General features: G+C 47.3%; 8 protein-coding genes across 8 annotated transcripts; 3 read left to right on the top strand and 5 right to left on the bottom strand.

The window, feature by feature from the left end:
• Positions 1-401: 401 nt before the first annotated feature.
• Positions 402-3,884, bottom strand: LACBIDRAFT_332074 (uncharacterized protein; the record flags this gene model as incomplete). Its single annotated transcript, XM_001886459.1, has 16 exons — positions 402-527; positions 690-727; positions 762-797; positions 1,014-1,172; positions 1,203-1,252; positions 1,405-1,521; positions 1,871-2,035; positions 2,090-2,150; positions 2,233-2,342; positions 2,586-2,750; positions 2,809-2,875; positions 2,938-3,070; positions 3,127-3,378; positions 3,436-3,469; positions 3,517-3,550; positions 3,704-3,884. 16 exons carry the CDS (start codon positions 3,882-3,884, stop codon positions 402-404), a joined length of 1,728 nt encoding a protein of 575 aa, XP_001886494.1.
• Positions 3,885-4,495: 611 nt separating this feature from the next.
• Positions 4,496-6,752, bottom strand: LACBIDRAFT_332073 (uncharacterized protein; the record flags this gene model as incomplete). Its single annotated transcript, XM_001886458.1, has 10 exons — positions 4,496-4,544; positions 4,643-4,759; positions 5,217-5,246; positions 5,433-5,490; positions 5,600-5,794; positions 5,878-6,004; positions 6,058-6,261; positions 6,336-6,351; positions 6,423-6,447; positions 6,590-6,752. 10 exons carry the CDS (start codon positions 6,750-6,752, stop codon positions 4,496-4,498), a joined length of 984 nt encoding a protein of 327 aa, XP_001886493.1.
• Positions 6,753-7,338: 586 nt separating this feature from the next.
• On the top strand, positions 7,339-8,948 carry THIK-1 (3-ketoacyl-CoA thiolase). Its single transcript, XM_001886546.1, has 5 exons — positions 7,339-7,450; positions 7,498-7,786; positions 7,858-8,241; positions 8,309-8,635; positions 8,760-8,948. The coding sequence occupies exons 1-5, from the start codon at positions 7,346-7,348 to the stop codon at positions 8,882-8,884; spliced, it is 1,230 nt and encodes a 409-aa protein (XP_001886581.1). The 5' UTR covers positions 7,339-7,345; the 3' UTR covers positions 8,885-8,948.
• Positions 8,949-9,806: 858 nt separating this feature from the next.
• On the top strand, positions 9,807-11,038 carry LACBIDRAFT_332069 (uncharacterized protein; the record flags this gene model as incomplete). The annotated part of the gene is made up of 5 exons (XM_001886545.1): positions 9,807-9,907; positions 10,038-10,103; positions 10,205-10,230; positions 10,429-10,683; positions 10,764-11,038. The coding sequence occupies 5 exons, from the start codon at positions 9,807-9,809 to the stop codon at positions 11,036-11,038; spliced, it is 723 nt and encodes a 240-aa protein (XP_001886580.1).
• Positions 11,039-11,636: 598 nt separating this feature from the next.
• On the bottom strand, positions 11,637-12,291 carry LACBIDRAFT_308032 (uncharacterized protein; the record flags this gene model as incomplete). Its single annotated transcript, XM_001886457.1, has 4 exons — positions 11,637-11,819; positions 11,876-12,065; positions 12,126-12,217; positions 12,274-12,291. 4 exons carry the CDS (start codon positions 12,289-12,291, stop codon positions 11,637-11,639), a joined length of 483 nt encoding a protein of 160 aa, XP_001886492.1.
• A 1,315-nt stretch (positions 12,292-13,606) lies between these two features.
• LACBIDRAFT_308031 (uncharacterized protein) lies at positions 13,607-14,618 on the bottom strand (the record flags this gene model as incomplete). Its single annotated transcript, XM_001886456.1, has 3 exons — positions 13,607-13,614; positions 13,672-14,349; positions 14,399-14,618. 3 exons carry the CDS (start codon positions 14,616-14,618, stop codon positions 13,607-13,609), a joined length of 906 nt encoding a protein of 301 aa, XP_001886491.1.
• Positions 14,619-15,301: 683 nt separating this feature from the next.
• Lbrcb8 (STE3-like pheromone receptor) lies at positions 15,302-15,635 on the top strand (the record flags this gene model as incomplete). The annotated part of the gene is made up of 2 exons (XM_001886544.1): positions 15,302-15,511; positions 15,567-15,635. 2 exons carry the CDS (start codon positions 15,302-15,304, stop codon positions 15,633-15,635), a joined length of 279 nt encoding a protein of 92 aa, XP_001886579.1.
• Positions 15,636-19,081: 3,446 nt separating this feature from the next.
• LACBIDRAFT_332066 (uncharacterized protein) lies at positions 19,082-20,121 on the bottom strand (the record flags this gene model as incomplete). The annotated part of the gene is made up of 6 exons (XM_001886455.1): positions 19,082-19,090; positions 19,227-19,349; positions 19,432-19,554; positions 19,614-19,789; positions 19,884-19,992; positions 20,119-20,121. 6 exons carry the CDS (start codon positions 20,119-20,121, stop codon positions 19,082-19,084), a joined length of 543 nt encoding a protein of 180 aa, XP_001886490.1.
• Positions 20,122-20,343: the final 222 nt, after the last annotated feature.

Below are 20,343 nucleotides of genomic sequence, written 5' to 3'. Positions count from 1 at the left end.
TGTTTCAAGCTTCTTCTAATAGGGCGCTCAAACCCACATGACCGGATACGCCCACCTCTTGCACGTTTCTAAACTCGCTGAAGTGACGGTCCTTTCTTCCTGTGTGTGGAACATATATACCCCAGGCATTCGTTCCGGCAGCGCGGCGTAGAGCGCATCGCTCCACTTTCGTCATCTCACCTCGCTACATACCGAGATGTTATGAAAAGAGCCCATAGGCTATTGACTCCGAAGTTGTGTACTTGAAGGTTCAAGAAGCTAGGCCTGTCCCTAACAACAACAACATCCATGCGCATGTAAGTACATGTACGTCAGATGCTGTGCCGTGGAGTGAGGGGGAAGTAGGAAGAAGAGGAGAAAGTGGAGACTTGCCATGAGAAATTGGAAGAGGAGGAGAGCCCCTAGCGCGGTTTGTGGCGGATCACGCTTGTCAGCGCAGGAGCATCGTCATCCGCAGGCCATACTTGAGTATCGATCAAACGGTTATCAAGCAAACATTTCCTCTTGGTATCTGGATCCCGTACCAGCTGGGGATAAGTTAACGTTTGGCGTGATTGAATAAGATTCAGAATGATGCCTTCGGGTATAACGCGAACTTTGGGACTGGCGCGTGGGGGGTTCGGTTCAATTTGAAGAGTGGACTAAGTCTTTGGCGCTTTGACTTGAACAAAAAAAGAGTGAACACCCACAAGGGAGTGTGGGTCTGGATCCACAATTAGCTTCAGACCTACACGGTCGTTTTTCAAACCAGAGTAACTCACAAGGGAGTGGGTCTGGATCCACAATTGGGTTTGGACCTACACGGTCATTAGCAGAGTGTGGAAAATCCCACACTTCCATTCATCCAATATTCATATTTCGCTTTCCCAAAAGGCCAATCCAAATCCTATTTATACACCAATAAATCCTACCACAGACACTCCCACAAAAGAACAAAAAGTGCGCACCCATCGGGTAAGTAGGTAGAGACTTGAACCCTCCCTCTATAATCTACAACTACGCGACAGGCGCACACTTCCCTCCTCTCCTTTCAGCCACCGCCGCTTCTTCCAACAGGCTCAGCATGACTTCCGAATACAGCTCATACGCGTCTTTCTCGGCATCATACGCGTCTTCAAGTTCTTGGGTGTCAGACGTATGATGCCACCATCGCCACCTATGCTTGTCCCCACCTAGAGTTGACGTCGCATCACACGACGTACGCCGTTTACCTCGGGTTGACTTATTGATGAGATGCACGCGGTGGTGGTGTCTATGTAAGGGAACAGTAAAATCAGATTGGGGTTCAAGTTCCGTGGGGTGTTGTTCCCGAATCCCCATACAGGGATCCATCCAAAATAGGTAGGGGCGGACGGATCCAGAAAAAAGAAGCAAAGGAAGGGGACTGGGTTGGAACGAACGTACCGTATACGTTCCCAGGCTTTGACAGCTAGCGGTACGTTGTGTTTCCCAGCGAGGTTTAGCGTGACGGCGAGCATTACTCCGTCTTCGATAACTTGGGAGCTGTCGTACGCATTCGTGCTGTGTAGAATAGATAGGATGTTGAGTGACCATGAACAAAAAACAAGGGATAAAGTGATGGCGTGAAATTAAATAATGCCAACGGGAGGTGAGGAGTTGTAAGTCGGGGAAGGAAATCATCTTTCGGACCGAAAGTAGGTGGGGAGTAGGGTAGCAGTGATCAAGAGAGGAGGGTAGTGGCGATATGAGTATGAGGAGTTGTAAGCCGGGGAAGGTAATATCCTTTCGGACCGAAAGCAGGTGGGGGAGTAGGGTAACAGTTGATTGACGGAAGGGTAGTGGCGAAAAAGGGTGGTAGGGTTCGAACAAAAATGACAAATTCGAAATGGACTGGGTGGGGCTAACTCACGATATAAGTGAACCGCCGATAATCAATAATCTGCCGTCGGTCCATGTAGGCAGTAGCGGATCGCTTGATGTTGATTGTACCTTTGACGATGACGATGACGACAGCTTAACGGCGCGTCCAACCATATGCATGTCAGCGGTGGAAAATCGGTTTGCGGCTTCGTCACTTTGACCGAAGGTCAGTGGAGGTAAAGAGGAACCCAGTATTTCTAATACTAACCTGTGTGTGAACGCTTTCCCACTTTGACTTTGACCTGAAGTGTCAAAATGGACGTCTGAACCTAAAACGTGACGGGGTGAGAAGTGATAAGAATTTGGAGGGAGGAGTACATAGATGACGACAAAGGGGGGCACCACACACACCTGTTGTCCATGGATAACCGGTGTCCTCCTTATTATCCAAGAGACGGCGTTTGGAAATATCGTCCCCATGGTCCCGAGTATTAGCTTGAGAGGTGTCGTGTGCGTTCATACTGTGTAGGATAGAATGGATGTTGAGTAACCAAGACAAAAATACAAGGGATCAAGCGATGGCGTGAAATCAAATAATGCAAATGGGAGGTGAGGAGGAGTAACTCGGGGAAGGAAACAATCTTTCGGGCCGAAAGCAGGTGGGGGAGTAGGGTAACAGTTGATTGAGGGAGGGTAGTGGCGGAAAAAGGGTAGGTAGGGTTCGGCAGGGCTGAACTGGAATGAACCGGGTGGGGCTAACTCACGATACCAATGAACCGCCACTGCCGATAATCATCAACCTGCCGTCGGTCCATGTAGGCAGCAGCGGATCGTAGTCGACAAATGATGTTGATTGTGCCTTTAACGATGACGACACGGAGGTGGACGCGTGTGCAACCATATGCATGTCAGCGGTGGAAAGTCGGTCACTTTAGCGAACGAGAGAAAGGTAAAGGGGGGCAGCCAGAATATTTTACTACTACTAACCTGTGTGTGAACGCTTTCCCACTTTGACTTTGACCTGAACTGTCGAAGTGCCAATGGATGTCTGAACCTAAAAACGTGAACGGAGTGAGAAGTCCGTAAGAATTTGGGGGGGGGGGGGAGCACACACACCTGTGCATGGAAAAGCGATGTCCTCCTTGTTTTTGAAGAGACGCCGCTCGGAAATATCGTCTCCATAGTCCAGGGCATCGACGAAACTGGGGTTATTTAATTCCGAGGAGAAAACCTTCGTTTCCAGCGCTCCCTGATTCTAAGGTGTAAGCAAAAGTTGTTTGAACAAAAGGGGCAGCTTTTACGCACCTCCCTTTCAAAGTTGCCGACACAAACGAGCAAGTCCCCTTCGACGCGTTCCCCATTATCAAGTATAACCCCCGCTTTTCGGACGACTTCGTTTTGGCGGTAGGCGATGACGTTGCAGCCCGTACGCATTTCTACGCCTATGGATTGAGCGTGGGCGAGTAAAAGGTCGTGCAGCTGGGTGATGTAGACGTATGAAGAATCTGAATCGTGTTCGGGGTTTGGAAGTGGCTGGGCCTGGACTCCTCCGAGGTGCTTTGGTTGGATTGGATAAGAGTAAGAAGGGTGAAGAAGTTTGAGGTGAGTACGTACCAAGACGTTTGGGATTCTACGTAGAGAGTGAAGTCTACGATAAGATTTTAGTTCGTTGGTGTTCTTCTTCTATTGACTTACTTTTCACCGAGCCCCCATCTTTCGACGAACCTGCCTACTTTTGGTGTGGGAGTTACAACCTGCAGAACGGAATTCGACGTGTGGTCGAGGAAGGAGAGAAGGAAAGAGTCTAAGACTAACATCGTCCGCTGGTTCCAAGTCGTCGGTCAATCTTACGCTCTGAGTCGCTTTCAAAGAACGAACGTACCCAGGCTTTTGAGTTCGCTGTTACACTCAGAGTCAGACTTCTGGAAGACGACGACGACTTTGTGGCCTTTCTGAGTAGACGCAATGGCGCATCCTAATGCTGCTATTCCGCATCCGATAATGATGACCTTGATTCCTGAAAAGTTTGAAGGCAACGAGCTCGAGGGTGCCGATGGATGCATGACAGTTCTGCCACTAGTAGAAACCAGTGGCGTTTAAAAAGGTCTGCATGCGCCCGAAGGTCGCTCTTGGTGCTTCATGTTCGCGTGGATGGGACAGAAACGTTGTCGTCGTTCAGGGTTTTTCGTGCGACTGTCGGATTGGTGTTGTACTGAGGTGCGATTGTCGGACGAGACACGCGAGGTTAGGGGTCACGTTTCTTCCACGTGAATGCAAATTGGGTGATTGACGATTTGGCTGAGGCACAAACACACTCAAAAAAAAAAAAAAAAAAAAAAAAAACGAACAAAAGAACAAAAAGTGCGCGCCGCACCCATCTTCTAAATACGTAGAGACCCCTCCCTCCATTATCTAAAACCACGCAACAGGCGCGCACTTCCCTCCTCCTCCTCTCCTCTCAGCCGCCGCCGCTTCTTCCAACAAGTTCAGCATAACTTCCGAATACAGCTCATGCGCGTCTTTTCTCGGCATCATACGCTAGCCACTCTCGCTTGTCCATGTCCCCACCTGGAGTTGACATAGTACGCCGTTTACCTCGGGTTGACTTATTGATGAGACGCACGCGGTGGTGGTGTCTATGTATAACGGAACAGTGAAATCAGAAAGTTGGGGTTCAAGTTCCGTGGGGTGTTGTTGTACCCCATACAGGGAGGGAGGGAAAACTCCAGCCAAAATAGGTAGGGGCGGACGGATCCAAAAAAAAAAAAAAAAAAAAAAAAGAAGCAAAGAAAGGAAGGGGACTGGGTTGGAACGAACGTACCGTATACGTTCCCAGGCTTTGACAGCTAGCGGTACGTTGTGTTTCCCAGCGAGGTTTAGCGTGACGGCGAGCACTACTCCGGCTTCGATAGCTAGATAGGTGTCGAACACATTCGTGCTGTGTAGAATACTTAGATGGGATGTTGAGTGACCAAACCACAAGGGACGATAGTGAAATGAAATAATGGGAGGTGAGGAGGGGGAAGGAAATAAATATTTCGAATTAATTTCGGACCGAAAGTAGGTGTGGGGAGTAAGTAGTGGTGATAAGGAATAAAAAAATAAAAAAGGTTTGACAGGGCTGAACTAGATGAAAATGATAAATTCAAAGTGGACTGGGGGGGCTCCTGGTGTAGGAATTTGTGAGTGGCCACGAAGCGATGCTTAGTGCCGTATGGCGCGTGAATTTTAATAACGGGAGGTGGGGAAAGGTAAGTCGGGGCAGAAATCATCATTCGGACCGAAAGCAAGTGGGGAGTAGGGAGTGGCGATTTAAGTATGAAAAGCATAGGTATGGTTTTGACAAGGCTGAGACTGGAATGGACTGGAACTGGACTGGGTGGGGCTAAACTCACGATATCAATGAACCGCCGATAATCAATAACCTGCCGTCGGTCCATGTAGGCAGCTGCAGCAGTATCGCTTGATGTTGATTGTGCCTTTGACGATGACGACACGGAGTGTGGACGCGCGTCCAACCATGTCAGCTGGTGGCTTCGTCACTTTAGCCGAACGAACGAAGGTCAGTGGAGGTAAAGGGGAGCGGCCAGAATCTTTTTTTTACTACTGACCTGTGTGTGAACGCTTTCCCACTTTGACCTAAAGTAGTGTTGAAATGGACGTCTGAACCTAAAAACGTGACGGGGTGAAAAGTCCGATGAGGAGAGTCATAAGAATTTGGTATATGGAGGGGGGGGGGAGGAGTAAGTGACGACAAAGGGGGGGCGCTGGCACATACCTGTCCATGGATAAGCGATGTCCTCCTTGTTATTATTATTGAAGAGACGACGTTTGGAAATATCGTCCCCATTGTGCCTGGTTTCAGCTTGGGAGGTGTCGTGCGCTTTCGCGCTATGTAGAGTAGAAGGAGTGTTGAGTGATTTCTCACTTTGACTTTGACCTGAACCGTCGAAGTGCCAATGGGGGTCTGAACCTAAAACGTGAACGTGAACGGAGTGAGAAGTCCGATTAGACGTGATGAGAAGAGGGGAGGGAGGAGTAAATGAAGACACACACCTGTCCATGGCCATGGATAAGCGATGTCCTCTTCATTATCAAAGAGACGACCCGCATAGTCCCGGGTATCAAAGTCATTCCCCTCGGATAAAAGCTCCTTCCCCTGCGCGTTTGTCTCTCCCTGATTCTAAGGTGTAAGTGTTTGAATAAAAGGGGGCAGCTTGTATGTCGGTTACGCACCCCGACACAAAGTACCAAGTCACCTTCTACACGTTCCCCATTATCAAGCACTACCCCCGCTTTTCTTACGACTTCGTTTTGCCGGTAGGCGATGACGATGTGCCCCGTGCGGATTTCGACGCCTAGGACTTGGGCGTGGGATTGGAGGAGGGTGTGGAGGTGTTCGTGGTCGTGTTCTGGAACTTGAGCTTGAAGTCCGAGGTGCTGGGTTGGATGATAGATGAAAGTAAGTAAGTAAGAAGAAGGGAAGGATGAAGGGGAGAAGGTTGAGTACGTACCAAGATATTTGGAATTCTATGAAGAGAGTCAAGTCTGGATAAGGATTTAGTTGGTACTTCTATCGATGTGCATGGCTATTGACTTACTTTTCGCCAAGACCCCATATTTCAACTACTTTTAGGTTTGAGGTGGCCTGCAGATGTGTGTGTCAAGAGAGAAAGAAAGAAAAGAAGGGGGATTAACATCATCTGCTGGTTATGAATAAGTCGTCAGTCCGAGCCACTGGGAAGCTCATTCAAAGAAACGTACATACCCATGCTCTCGACTTCGCCATCACACTCAATGTCAGACCCCCGGAAAACAACAACGACTTTGTGCCCTTTCTGAGTGAGCGCAATGGCGCATCCTAATACTGCTACTCCGCATCCGATAATGATGACCTTGATTCCGGAGGAATCCGAGGGTAGTGGATGCATGGCAAGTGTTGGGCAAGGCTAGAAACCACTGGGGTTTAAAAAGGTCTGCATGCGCCCGAAGGTCGCTCTTGGTGCTTCATGCTCGCGTGGATGGACAGGACGACAACGTTCTTCAGGGTTTTTCCGCTGTGCGACTGTCGGATTCGTGTCTTGATTCGATGATTGAGCGACGGTCGGACACAGACACGCGTGTAATGATTGGAACTTAGGGGTCACGTTTCTTCCACGGGAGTTGATCTGGAGAACAAAATCAACCCACAAGAAAGTGAGTGGGTCTAGCTATAGATCCACAATTAGGTTCAGACCTACACCTGTAGTAACGCATGGAAAATCCCACATTCAATGGCATCCGTATTTCTCTTTCATAAGGGGCCAATCCAAATCCTATTTATACACCATTAAATCCTACCATACAAAAGAAAGTGCGCATCCATCGTCCAAGCAGGTAGAGACGTAATATATAACCTGAGCTGCTGATTCAAATGCAAAGAGCGTGGGGTTCGGGTACTAATTCAACCGGTCCATGCATGTGATTACGTTTTCCTTATAAATCCGGCTTTCGTCTCCTCCACCATCTCCAACCAACCACAACGATGTCAACCCAACAAGCATCCACCTCTTCCGCAAAAGCCGCCATTCTCCAAAAGAACGACAACGACGTCGTCATAGTCTGTGCAGTCCGTTCCGCCATCACAAAGGTTCTTTTCCCTTCCTTCACTTCCCTTCCCATCTCACACAAACACAGGGCAGAAAAGGAGGCTTCAAAGACACCAAACCCGAACTCATCCTCTCACACGTCCTACGCGCAGCATACTCCAAGATAAGCCTCGACCCCAAGCTCATCGAAGACATCTCGGTGGGCAACGTTCTCCCCCCAGGGGGAGGCGCCTCCGCCGCACGCATGGCAGCCCTCCACGCCGGCATCCCAGTCGAAACGTCCATCAATACCGTTAATCGACAGTGTTCGTCGGGCCTTACGGCCATCAACCAGATCGCGAACCAGATTCGCGCGGGTCAGATCGATATTGGTATTGGTGTGTAACCTCCTTCCGTTTCCCCTCCCCCTCCCTCTTCTTCTTCCTCTCATATGTTATGTTATCTACAGGAGCCGGCGTCGAATCAATGACACACGGCTTCGGCTCACGCGCAGCCCCCGAAGTATCCGACGAAGTCCTAACCAACCAAGACGCAGAAGACTGTCTCCTCCCCATGGGCATAACCTCCGAAAACGTTGCGAGCGACTACAACATCCCCCGGTCCGCGCAAGACGCCTTTTCCGCTCTCTCCTTCCAAAAAGCCGCAGCAGCTAATAAAGCAGGCAAATTCAAAGCGGAGATCGTTCCCATCCTTGCAAAATGGATAGACCCAAAGACGGAGGAAGTTAAGGAGGTTTTGGTTAGTGAGGATGATGGGATTAGGGAGGGTGTTACGGCTGAGAGCCTGGCTAAGATTAAACCGGCTTTCAAGAAGGATGGTGTTACTCATGCTGGTACGTCCTTTTCCAACCCCCCCCCCCCCCCCTTTCCCCTTTCCCCTCCTTACCTTTCCTCAACCAGGCAACGCATCCCAAGTCTCAGACGGCGCAGCAGCCATCATCCTCGCCCGTCGCTCCGTCGCTCTCCGCCTCGGTCTCCCAATCCTAGGCAAATTCGTAAACGCAGCAACCATCGGCGTACCCCCCCGCATCATGGGCGTCGGTCCCGCCTATGCCATTCCCCGCGTTCTTAAATTGACAGGGCTTAGTATTGAAGATGTCGATTTCTTTGAGATTAATGAGGCGTTTGCGAGTCAGGCGTTGTTTTCTATTGATACGCTCAAGATTGGGCATGAGAAGGTTAATTTGAATGGGGGTGCTATTGCGTTGGGGCATCCGTTGGGGTGTAGTACGTCTTCTTCTTTCTTTCACTCTTTCCGTCTTTTTCCCTTCCCTTTCCTTTCTTCGTTTCCCTCTTTTCCTCTTCCCTTTTTTGCGATGGTATTGAAGGCTGACGCGACGTTACCTTGTAGCCGGTGCGAGACAGGTAGCCACGGGCCTTAGTATCGCCAAGCAGACGGGTGGAAGGGTCTTCGTGACGAGTATGTGTATTGGGTCTGGGATGGGGATGGCGGCTGTTTTCGTTAGTGAGCAGTAAGCCCTAGGTGGAAAGGATGTATTTTGTTATTTAACAATGTGAATTATTAATGCGGTCAAGGTTTATTCGTCTGAGGAGAGTAAGGTTTCCCTGGGATAAGGACCCGCATTACGATTTTTGTCGTTCCGTCAACATGATCGTTCGGAAAGGATCCAAGTTATTTCCGAGGAAGTGTAAGGGTAAAAGCCGCGCATATACTTCAAGGTCTGAGACGCGCTCTGATGAAGTGCAACAATAGGCGCTTCAAGTTGTGGGAGGGGGCAATTGCTATTGCGTATTCCGTTCAAGGGGTGTAGTACGTACGTACGTCTCTTTCTCCCCTTCTTTTCTTTTTGTACTAGCCTTGATGGTGTGTCGACGCTGCCCCCTTTTTTTTTAGCTGGTACGATGCGAGGTTAACATCGCGAAGCAGACGGGGAGGGGACGAACGTGTTTATCGGTTCGGGTATGGCGGCTGTGTTTGTAAGTGAGAAGTAGCGGGGAAAGGTGTATTTTTTTTGGGCGCGCTGTGAATTGTGACTGTGGTCAAGATTTTATTCCTGTGAGGAGAGTAAGGCTAACTCCAACTGGCACAAAAATACCTGACACGGGGGCCATCACAATTTCGGACAAGGTAATCGTTCCACCAACATACTTTGGAGACCAACACTTTGATACCCATACAATCAATTTCGTTCTGAAATTGCCAACATCGAAAAACTGACAAGCTTGACTTCCTTGGGTTGGAGAGAGTGACGAGGCGAAGTTGTGTCTGCGAAGGATGGTTCGCGGTTGCGATGCATCAATGCAGGTTTGCAGCGGTTCCAGCCTTTCGTATTAAACAGGCAGAGACTGAAAACGCGCCGATGCCTTCGCTCTCGGAAGCCAGACCAATGCGCGCGCATCTATCAGGCTTCACAGCGCCCTGATGTAAGGGTAAAAAATGTTTGAAAACACAGTGCGTACCGGGCATTTAAGGACTGAAAACGCACGAATATCTTGTACCTTGAACATTCGGGGCTCCAAGCGCCTTTCGAATGGGGGGTAAGATAACGGGAAATGTGGCCTGACTGTAGTGGTAGTCAAATCTAGACGATATTGCCTTCAATCCAGTCAATTCTTAGGCCCTGCAGTTGAAAAGCTGTTACAGATCTTGATAAGTCGCATATACTAGTCGAATGCATACCGCGCATATTAAGACCGAGAATGAGCGATTGTCGTTGATCTTGGGCGTCCGACGGTAAGCGCCGAGGTGCCAGTGTATAATAACGCGAAGATTGTCCTACCTATAGTAGTCAAAGATAAAAGGCCTTGATAATTATGAGATTACGCACATATAAGGACCGTAAACGCAAAACGTGCCCTGCGTGAGTGCCCGAGTAGAAGGTATTTATGATGATTGCGTGCCACGCATACAAGCCTTGAAGCACAACTTAAGAAACATGCGGCTTTCCTGTCTTGGGAGTTCGTTCCGTTGGGAAGATTGGAAGTTGGAACTATCTGTCAGTGCTTCAGCTTTTTTCCTAAGAAAATGAAACAAATTGTGGTTATTGAAACAAGCATAGATAGTTCACAACGTCGGCGGATACTTGAGTTGTACTTGAGGGCAGCACGAGTTGGCTTTCAAACTCCGCCGCGACCTCCGAAAGAAGCACAGGTTGATTACAAGTTGACAGGTTCCAACGACATGGCCAGTGCAAAAATACGCGCTTGTGGAATGACTAACAAGTTCAACCACGCAAACCCCGCTCATCCAACAAGCCGTCGCCGCACTTTCAGATGCTGGAGAAGGTTACCCGCTAATGTTCTCATTTTTACAGGTGTGTAGGACGAACTTGGGACGAACGGGATGAGAGATTGGAAGCATACAAGTAAATTGGAGACATTACTGCATACTCAGTACTAAATTTCAATAACATGGAACGTGAAGAAGGTCCAAGGAAGGTATTCTTGAGAACGAAATGTAAACCCCCTAACATTTGGTCAAAAGTTGATGTAGCAACAACAGGACCGCCACTGAGGCAACCCCAGGCTTCATTTGCGACGATGTTGAATGGGTACACAGCTGGCCTTGAAAACCGCGTGGCTGTCTATTCCCATGTACCCCGTAAATTGTATGTTGGAGGAGCGATCGTTTACGTCCTTGATTACGGATTCAAGTCGTACAGCCCCTAAAGTCCAGTCGATTAGAGCCATAATTGGACTTGAAGAACCTGATGCTCACACTGGTAATGTCCCTCAGCCTTGGGTTGAGATTTGGGTCGTTTCTAAGTTGAGGAGAGACCATTAGCTGGACAAAATAGCGCTGTGGATTCAGTAAATACCTTTTCATCGTAGTAAAGCCACACCCATCCACTTGCATTGTAATGAACGGCTCCAGCTCCGGAGCCGGTACATGTCGTCGTCAATAACTGTAATACAAAAATATCAATGGTTGACTCGTAAAATGGATTGAGGATACCTACAGTCGCGGTGCAATTTTCATTGGCTCCCACATTGAATGTCGTGTCAATCCCCCTTTTGCTATCAATCTTGGTTTGAAAGCTGAGTGGAAGAGGTATTACGATCCGACGTGTGACTCGTTTGGAATAAAAACTGTACCTTTTTGAAACCTTATTCTCGAATGTACCAGTGGTAGTCACTCCGGTCGACACGGACATTACAATAGGAATGCCGAGTTGAACAGTCAAGCTTGACCCTATCGCCAAAGAACTTCATTCTAAAAACGGAATCGTCCGAGTGTTTCGTATGATTTGAATGTCTAACTTACCTGTTATAGTCCAGGTTCCAGAACCGTAGTATATGTGTCTATATGGGACAAAGTTACGCTTCCTGTTGTTCCAGTTATGGAGCCTGCAACAGTGTCGTTTCTTGTCGAGCAACTGGAGGCTCCTTGCATTGAAATAAGTAGTAGTTGTTCTTGATCTGTACAGACCACCGCCTGATAATCAGGTTGCTAATTGATAGTAAAAATCAGACGTCTTAAATTTTTAAAATTGGAGTGCTACGGACCCCCGGTGGGTTCACTTTATAGGTCAAGCCATCATCACCATAGGTATCCTTGGCATATTGCACGATTTGGGGCCAACCCGGTACTAAAAACGTGTCAAGCTGGCGTCGGAAATAATAACAATAGCAGGATAAGGTATGGGCGTACATGCTTTTGCCTGAGCCAGCGTCAACTGTGAGCAACTTGATGCCCCTTTGGGGCACCAAAAAATTTGTAAGACATGAAAAAGCTTCATGGTTGAAATCTGCTTACCCGTCTCTAGCGCTGTAGAGCAGTTCATTGGGGGTCACAACGGTTCCTGGCAAAGCAGAGATCAAACATGCCCCGAGGATAAGCGCGAGAAGCTAGGAATGCAAAAAAGAATGAGAGACATTCTATCTCGTGAAGAATAGATACTGACTGTGTTTCCGAATGCCATCGTGGCGTGGTGAGAAGTGGTGTATCAGGAAGTCTTTCAGGTTTCGTCACCAATGCCATTGTAGTACCCGCTCGGCTTTATAGCTTCAAAATTAGCGCCCTTCATCTCTCAGTTCACCGCAACTCGTCTTCGGTGCCGTGCGGTCAGTGCAATTACAGGGAATAATGCCAAACCCGCGAATGCTGCGCAATAATGCCAAGCCCGCTATTGCTGCGCGACCACATTTTTTACTGCTTGCCCTGCACCTGGGATGTGAAGATTAGGTTCTTGTGACTGAGATTGCAGCGCTACTTGTCACGGAAGTTCAAACGTCCGACGTGGCTGTCCAGAAGGAAAGTTTGTTTGACATTCATCCAAGCGCTTGGGGTGAGTCCGGGGTGTCAACAAACAGAAACCTTGCCATGCGGTTGCTGGGTACCAGAAGTGAAAACTTGTTCGTTGAGTAATCTATAATCTTCGGCAGAAGACGCTGAATACCAGCTATGTGGTATTTAGAGTCGTGAAGGGTGAGGAAGGAACTGTGCAGGAGGTGTGGGCAGCATCGGTCGTCGTTTTCAGACACTGCCTCACTAAACGCGTGGTGGGTATTCGTGCATCATGTACAGCGTGCATAAGAGAGCTGCCCCAAATCGGATGGGTGCGTCGTCAAATTAGACTTGAGTTACGAAATTTTGGAGAAGGTGTAGGGTCCTGATCGACGTCGTCCAGAAAGGCTGTATTCTGATGGCCTTCATCCTGTAAAATTTTTGCACACCATGAATCTCAACGGAGGAGAACCTGTTCTCACAAAGAGTCCTTTAGGGCCACACTGCTCATTGCCTCCGGTCCTTACCGGTCTGAAGGTTACAATCCTGACCGGTCTGAAGGTTACAATCCTGACCGGTCTGAAGGTTACAATCCTGACCAGTCTGGAGGGGACAATCCTTACCAGTCTGGAGGGGACAATTCTTACCGGTTTGAAGGGTCCCATCCTTACCGGTTGAAGGGGACAGGGGACAATGGCGCAATGCGCAGCCTGTAAAAGATAAGCGACCCCAGGTTACTAATGAGGAACGAAACCAGAAGGCGGAGGTTCCATGGTGTGTCATCAACTCTTGAACTAATCGGAAACCCCGAGCCCTTAATCAGTTGAACCACATGATAAAAGCGTCCATGACCATCCGAATCATCAAAAACGTCCCGATGTCGTCTTGAGCTCCATGCACACCGGATTTGTTCGCGCCTCAATCACGTATGGCTTTCCTCGATAGTGAGGGGAGATCCAGCTCAATGTTACGATTTCCCAAAAGAGAACGTATCGTACTACACATATTCTCTAGGATCCTAAGAGATGAATGGCGTCAGGACATTCATATTCCTGGCAGAATGGGATCACATTACCAGACCCACGCGCCACACCTCCACCCTCATCCTCCCTCGCCTTGACTTTATTCTTTCTTCTTCGTCTCGACCGAGTATTCGAGCCTCCTTCCTCATCGTCACGACCATCCATCTCATCATCAAGCCGCGCCAGAGGAACGTACGTCGCCCCTCCCCCAATAAGGTTCTCCCATGGCCGCGCGGGACCAGGGCGCGTCTTTGCATATGCAACCTCGTCCGGTGGGGGCGGAACCCTCACGGGTTCGGGCTCCGCAGGCGATTCAGCCCTCGATGGTGGTGATGGTTGAGGTGTACTGGTGTATGAGGAAACGACGACTTTGTTATTCTTTCCCTTCTGGGTTAAAGACATGACTTTGTAAGTAGAGGGTTTGTTGTTGGGTGGGGTTGGTGCGGGCGAGGGCAAGGGTGAGGAAAAGGAGGGCATTGCACCGGAGAGAACGGGGAAAGCACCAGCGGCTTTCTTAGCTTCTTCAGCTGCGCGTTCTGCATCTGCGATTTCCTTCGCGATTCTCGCAGCCAACTCCCCGTCAATCTGGGATATAATCGATGACCTCTGGGCGCGTGTCCATAGGGGTTTGGAACAAGATGGACAGGAGTATTGTGGGAGATTGATGGAGCACAGTATAAAGCCACAGGAAAAACATATGGGTGTGTACGTTGACACTGGGTGTTCTCTGGCTATTTTACGGTAAGTAAAACAATTTCGGAATTGAAGAAAGTGACACACCTAAACAAAAACACCCTCCCTTCGGATCCTTCTCGTTGCCCACTGAGTTCTGCACGCTACCGAGCAACGATTCTAGCCTCCGGATTTCTTTGCTTTTGGGGGGTTCGCGGACGGGTTGCTTTCCTTTGACTTTGGAGGATACTTGCTGTGACCTGGAATTTGTAGGTTTGATACGATCGGAAGGTAAGGAAGATGCTTTCTTGGCCCAAGATGAATGCATGACGGGTGGTGAGCGCGATAAAGTTGTGTAGAATCAACAATCGTCAACATCATCGTTGTAACTGCCATCACCGTCAACAACTTGAAATTTTATGAACTCGAGTCTCGAGTAGGTCCATTGCGAGCTGATGTTCAAGGTTTTACTCATGACCCTCTTATTGAAATTTAAGCTCAGCTACTAGGAATCATATGTCCGTGTCGGACGCTCAACGTTCAGATGGTGTCTTCAAGTTCTATTGGAGATTGCAAGCTCCAGGTGGTTTGCCACCGTGGATTTGGGCATTCGAGGATCGTGGCGTGAGGTGGGCTGTTCTACTAACAGTAACTAACACCACCTCTACATCGTGGATCAAGCGAAATCCAGTTTTTTTCGCAGGACTGCGAATATACCGAACTGTTTTCGTCTTTTTTCAACAACCCAATTGATAACGTCAGGCTGCGGTGATGATCCCCACATTTACATCTCTACGGGGTCAGACGAGCATATCGTTTGCGAGGTGTGACCGCAAACAACTCATCATATCTAACCTGGAATGCTAGATCGTCTTTTTTTTTTTCATGATGATGCGGAGGTCGCGGAATAGTTGGTACAACAGGAGTTGTGAAGCTGCGAAATCAGTGGTAACAACTACGGAACTCAGCTAAGTATTAGACACTTATTCCACTTTTCTCAGGTCCATAAATATGACTGCTCTCTCAAGAGTCAAAAGCGCTGTCTCTCCTGCAATGCATCCCGAGTTTGCCCCCGTCGCTTTCATCGCGGCCTTCCTGCTTGCCATACCTCTGATATGGCATTGGAAATCCGGAAATATTGGTATCCTTTCCATTATCGGATGGCTCTTCGTTACGGACATGATCTACGCCGTAGATGCTGAGAGAATGTCACATCACCTGGTGGGTGTACCCTGCCTGCACGTTCATCTGTGTTGTTTTCTTGTCCCTTGGCCAGGACGCGATCGAAGATTACAAGAAGTGCATTTCCTGGTGTAGAACCCACATTCTTAGGCACAATTCGTGAGGTGGCGAATTCCATCATCCGTTGTTGTTTTATTACCCTCTTTTTTCGAAATTCTCAACGGATAGTTTAGTGCTCCTCTATTTCCTTCCCATTGTTGACTTTAAGGTCAATCTTAAAGTCAACGATCTTTTTCGACTGCCAATATACTTTTGTGTATTAACAGCATATTGCGTGGAAAATGTCATTACTACCCATCCTGAAGCTGATATATTCTCGGGCTAGAGGCCCTGAACGAATTCGAATAAGAGATACCATTTGTCGGAGACAACAGTCCTAAATGATGAACAAGTTCCGCTTACAGGCACACCCAGCAAGCCCTCAGGCTTCAAGGGTCAACTTATTTCATTTCCGGAGCATTTCCTGTCGATCTGTTTTTTCTGCATTCACATTGATAACGTCGTAACGAAGATGAACTACAAAAAAGGAAAAAGTAACAAGGGAAGAAAAGTCAAGGGGTAATGAAGGATCAAAGGAGGGAAAGTAACCAGTGGCTGATGATCACTTTTTGCGGAATGTGGCGCAGAGCCGTCCTCAAGGAATACTTGATATTACCCGGGAGGCTGGAAAAATATCTCCTTTCCCATGCCTTCCTTCATTCGAACGATTCTGTGGAGTAACGTGCCTGGCGTTTACAACAAATTCTAGTAGGCTTTGTAATTGGTAAAGTCCGAGTCGTTGATTTTGTGACCAGCGTTCGATAAATTGAATGTTGACGCTGCCAGGAGATAACAAAACGTCCCCTTACGCTGCCGACCTTATGGGCTCACCATAACATATTAAAGACGAGATTCGGATTGTTTTTCCATTCTCTACAGTGTTTTATTCCACATCGCGTATCGCAGGCCTAGTTCAACCTTGACAAACTCGTCCTCGACCACCTCTCGTCTCCGTAATAATAATTAATTTCACGGACGACCTGAGGGTCGCCTTGAGCCCAACACCACATCTACCCGACATTACCCCCGCAATAGCATGTCCCATCTGAAAATCCAAGTCACAGCGTCGACGTCAGAAAAGGTGATGTTTACTCCCCAATCACGATGAGTAGGAGGACTCACCAGGCGCACAAGCCCATGTATGTATAAGTTTGCAATGAACGACGCCACACGACCAGAAGTTGCAGGCCTTGGCAAGTTGTATGGGCATGATGCAAAGGAGGATGGCGACTATGATCCAGAGTCGGAATTGCGAAGTTGGAGGGTGCATCCCAATTGACGATCTGAGGCTGTTTCTGCTTGGGGTATGTGCTGGTGAGGACGTTGAAACTTGAGAAATACTGGGGTTACATGGATGAGGTTTTATACGGAAAGCTAAAGCCTCCTTCCACCGGAGTCAATGTACACGAACGTTGAAAGTGAATCACATGAATCTAGAAATCCCCGTTTATTTGCCCTGATTTTCCCGGTCAAATGATTTCTCGAAGATGCTCCGACGATAGTTGCAATGGAAACGAGTCGTATAGATGAAGATAAAATTCTGCCCTCATAAAATACCCTTTGTCAAGGTTTATTATGGTTATTGTGGCCGTGAAGGTGCTTCTTTTGATACGGACCTGGAATTAGAGGGCAGTTATATGCTCCGTTGTTGCTCCGTTGATAAAAAAAAACATCCGATCGAGAAGAAGGATCCATATTCCAACGTCCTTTACCCCCCCTCCAAGTTTCCTACTGGTCGTTGCGACTTGTAGTGTAGGTAACACCGACTTCCAGCCTTTTCCCCGACTCACTTTTCTTTGGATCTTGAAATTTCAAATCAGAGGGCATGTGCTACACCGTTGATAAAAATAATCCGACGAGTCGCGAGAAGAAGGATGGCTGGACCACCATTTATACTCCAACGTGCTCTACCCCCATCCCTTCATACTATGTGCAGTGTATGAAGGCCGTCTGTGGACAAAACTGTTTTTTTTTGAGAGGAACCCAATTTTCAAGGAATATTGTTGACAAAAGTCAATGATTGTTAACAATCTTTGACAATCTTCAGCTTTTGTCAAAGATTTTCAATGTTTTTGAACAATTGTCAATGTAGTTACGTTTTTTTTTGGTAACAATTGTTGACAATCTATAACTATCTTTCAACTTCAACAATGTCCAAGTTTCTTCCACTTTCTTGCATAAAATTGACAAATGTCAACAATCTTTGCTTTCTCTTACTTTTTCTGACTTTCTCCAACTTTCTCTGACTTTTTCTGACTTTCTCTGGCTTTTTTTACTTTCTTTGCAACTTGCATCTATAAAGGAATAATGAATGATCTTCAACAATCTTTGATATTGTATTTGACAGATTTCTACATTTGATATATTCTCTCTCCAGATCTTGTCAATGATTGTTGAATAACTTCAACTTGGTGCCTGCCCAGTACCAGGACTGGCATCAGCATATCCATGATCAGGGAGGTGTTGTCGTTCCTGTGACTTCAAGGCTATTTTGAGCCATGACAGAGGACCCCTGAAAGTTGTGCAAAATGTTGGATACCAAAAACACTGTCTGTTGAAACAACAGTGTACCACTGGGGTGGTCAGACATCTGTCTCTTTTTGGCAACCAGTCTTCTGTGCTCCAAGATTCATTTCATACTTATCACCAGAGGGCTTGAGTGGTCTTTGAAATGTTGCAGAACCAAGAGGGTCAACCCCACTTATGATGGTCAACCTCCCTTAACGCCTTGGATCCAGGCTAGTTCCATCCCACCTTTCATTCAATATATTCCTGCCTTTGCAAGCATCCCAGTAAGGTTGGCCAGCCTTAATCCATGCTGGCATCCAACTTGGCCTTGATGACTCTGTGCATGGTGAATGAGTTGCTGTTTACTGTGGATGTCTCGATTGAGAGCACACTCTCAATCAGTCTCTCCAAGAAGGGATACCTCACTCATGACCACCTGGCTCCCAAACCTAGAACTCATAGCGACAATGTGATGCCATAGAGGCTGATACTTCCCTGATAACCACTGTGCTCAACCTTACCTTGGCTGAGTCAGTAAATCAACCTTGTCATTGATTCAGCACAAAAGACATTGTGTTCTGCTTCAACCATCCCTCCATCCCTTTTTGTATTGACTGGAGCTCTGCCATGTCATGTGGATTTGGCTTGATTTAAGCCTGTCCAATGTATGTCAATATCAAGTCGAACATAAAAAGGAAAATGGGTTTCAAACATCTAAAAATTGTCTGCAATAGTCAAGATCATAGACATTAGGGATTGCTCCTCTCTCAATGCTATTGATGATGATGTCCCAGTGATCCTCAAGAGTCAACACAGCATTGTAAAAGACTGATGTAAAGCTCGCATGCATGCAAGGGGGTGGTGGAACATGGATCCCAAACACTGGCTGGGAGGGAGGGGGGTCTGGTGGAAGGCTGAAAAAAAATAGTGACCTGGTCTATTTTTGTTGCAGATTGCCCAAGCAACAGAATAAAAGCATCTGTTTGAGAGCCAGGCAGGTACTTATGATGTCTGCAATGGTGAAGGGAGTGTAGGCCATCAGAATGCCCATGGATGCCGTGATGGGTTGCACATAAGTATAGAGGATGAGGTGGAGTGCAGGAACTTTCTTTTTTCCTTACAGACATTTTACTCCAATTTTACTCACCAAAATTGTGTTCAGGCCATACTCAAAGCTCCAAACGAACTCCTTATGAGAGAAAGAATTTACTACATAAAGGCTCTTGTTGACAAAAGGGGAGACAAAGCCGCTTTGTACACCATGGCTGAGCTGAACATAAATTTGTTTGAATGAGTTTTTCTATGTCACATTTTCACATGGAAATATGCTTTTGCCAGTTTGTAAAACTCACTGCTTTCTTGACATAATCTATGTTCCTCCATGCCAAGATTTGTATGCAAAGCATTTTTAACTTTGAGTTGAAGGTTTGTGAGTTTCCAGTGACTGGCAGGCTGCAGACCAGCTTTCCTAGAAGCTGGGACCATGTGACAAAAGAAAAAAATTAAAAAAACATCAGAACTCAGAAAAACATACCTTACATAGTAGCAGGGGGAGGGATGTCAGCCAAATCCATGAAAGAAAAATAGGGAGTGTTGGTACATTTTCCATGTTCTGCCACCCCCTTGCATGCATGAGGACAAGTGATGGATCCATAACAGAAAAGAGCATAGTCATTAAGAGGTTTCCCAAGAAACTTGGGATGTACCAAACTGCGAAGGGACAGGGGAGAGGGGGGCTGTGGATAAGGCAGCACTTCAGTGTTCATGATCCAATGGCAACAGCTCAGTTGAAAAAAAGGCTTACAGGTCTCTGTTATAGCTTTTTCATCATCTTTCACTGCAACACCCATGTGTCTCCTCATATTTCCGCTTGCAATGTTGGTAAGAAACACTTCCTTCTGCAATTCTCCCAGCTTGTTAGTGTTTAAAAGTCTGGTTAGGTTAGGTTATTGGGTGCCCAGGGGCTCTAACCGAGACCGAGACTGGTTAGGGTTCGTTCCCAGACCCAAAATAACCTAACTGGACTGAAGATAACTGACCATAACAGGTTAGTTGCAGTTACTAACCAGTTAGGACTGAAAGAATAGAAAATCGATTAAAACAGCATATATTTCTCATCTTTCCTGCAGTAAACATTATTACCATGCATTGTAGCTTTAAAACAAGCCCAAGAACGCTAAATTTGGTGAAGAATTGACGATTTTATGATAATATTCTTGAAAGTCTACTCTTTTTGCCAATATTTTAAAGATTTGACCATAACT

This window comes from Laccaria bicolor, genomic scaffold (genome assembly GCF_000143565.1).
Source record: "Laccaria bicolor S238N-H82 LACBIscaffold_38 genomic scaffold, whole genome shotgun sequence".
Classification (NCBI taxonomy): Eukaryota; Fungi; Basidiomycota; class Agaricomycetes; order Agaricales; family Hydnangiaceae; genus Laccaria; species Laccaria bicolor.
Note: the sequence above shows the minus strand (reverse complement) of the source record. Positions and strands in the feature narration are given on the sequence as shown.

What these genes read in the sequence shown, in the direction of transcription:
- THIK-1 (XM_001886546.1), top strand. Translation starts at nt 7,346, where the DNA reads ATGTCAACCCAACAAGCATCCACCTCTTCCGCAAAAGCCGCCATTCTC. An exon ending in TCCGTTCCGCCATCACAAAG is followed by an intron (nt 7,451 to 7,497) that starts GTTCTTTTCCCT and finishes ACACAAACACAG; the next exon opens with GGCAGAAAAGGAGGCTTCAA. An exon ending in GGGGCATCCGTTGGGGTGTA is followed by an intron (nt 8,636 to 8,759) that starts GTACGTCTTCTT and finishes GTTACCTTGTAG; the next exon opens with CCGGTGCGAGACAGGTAGCC.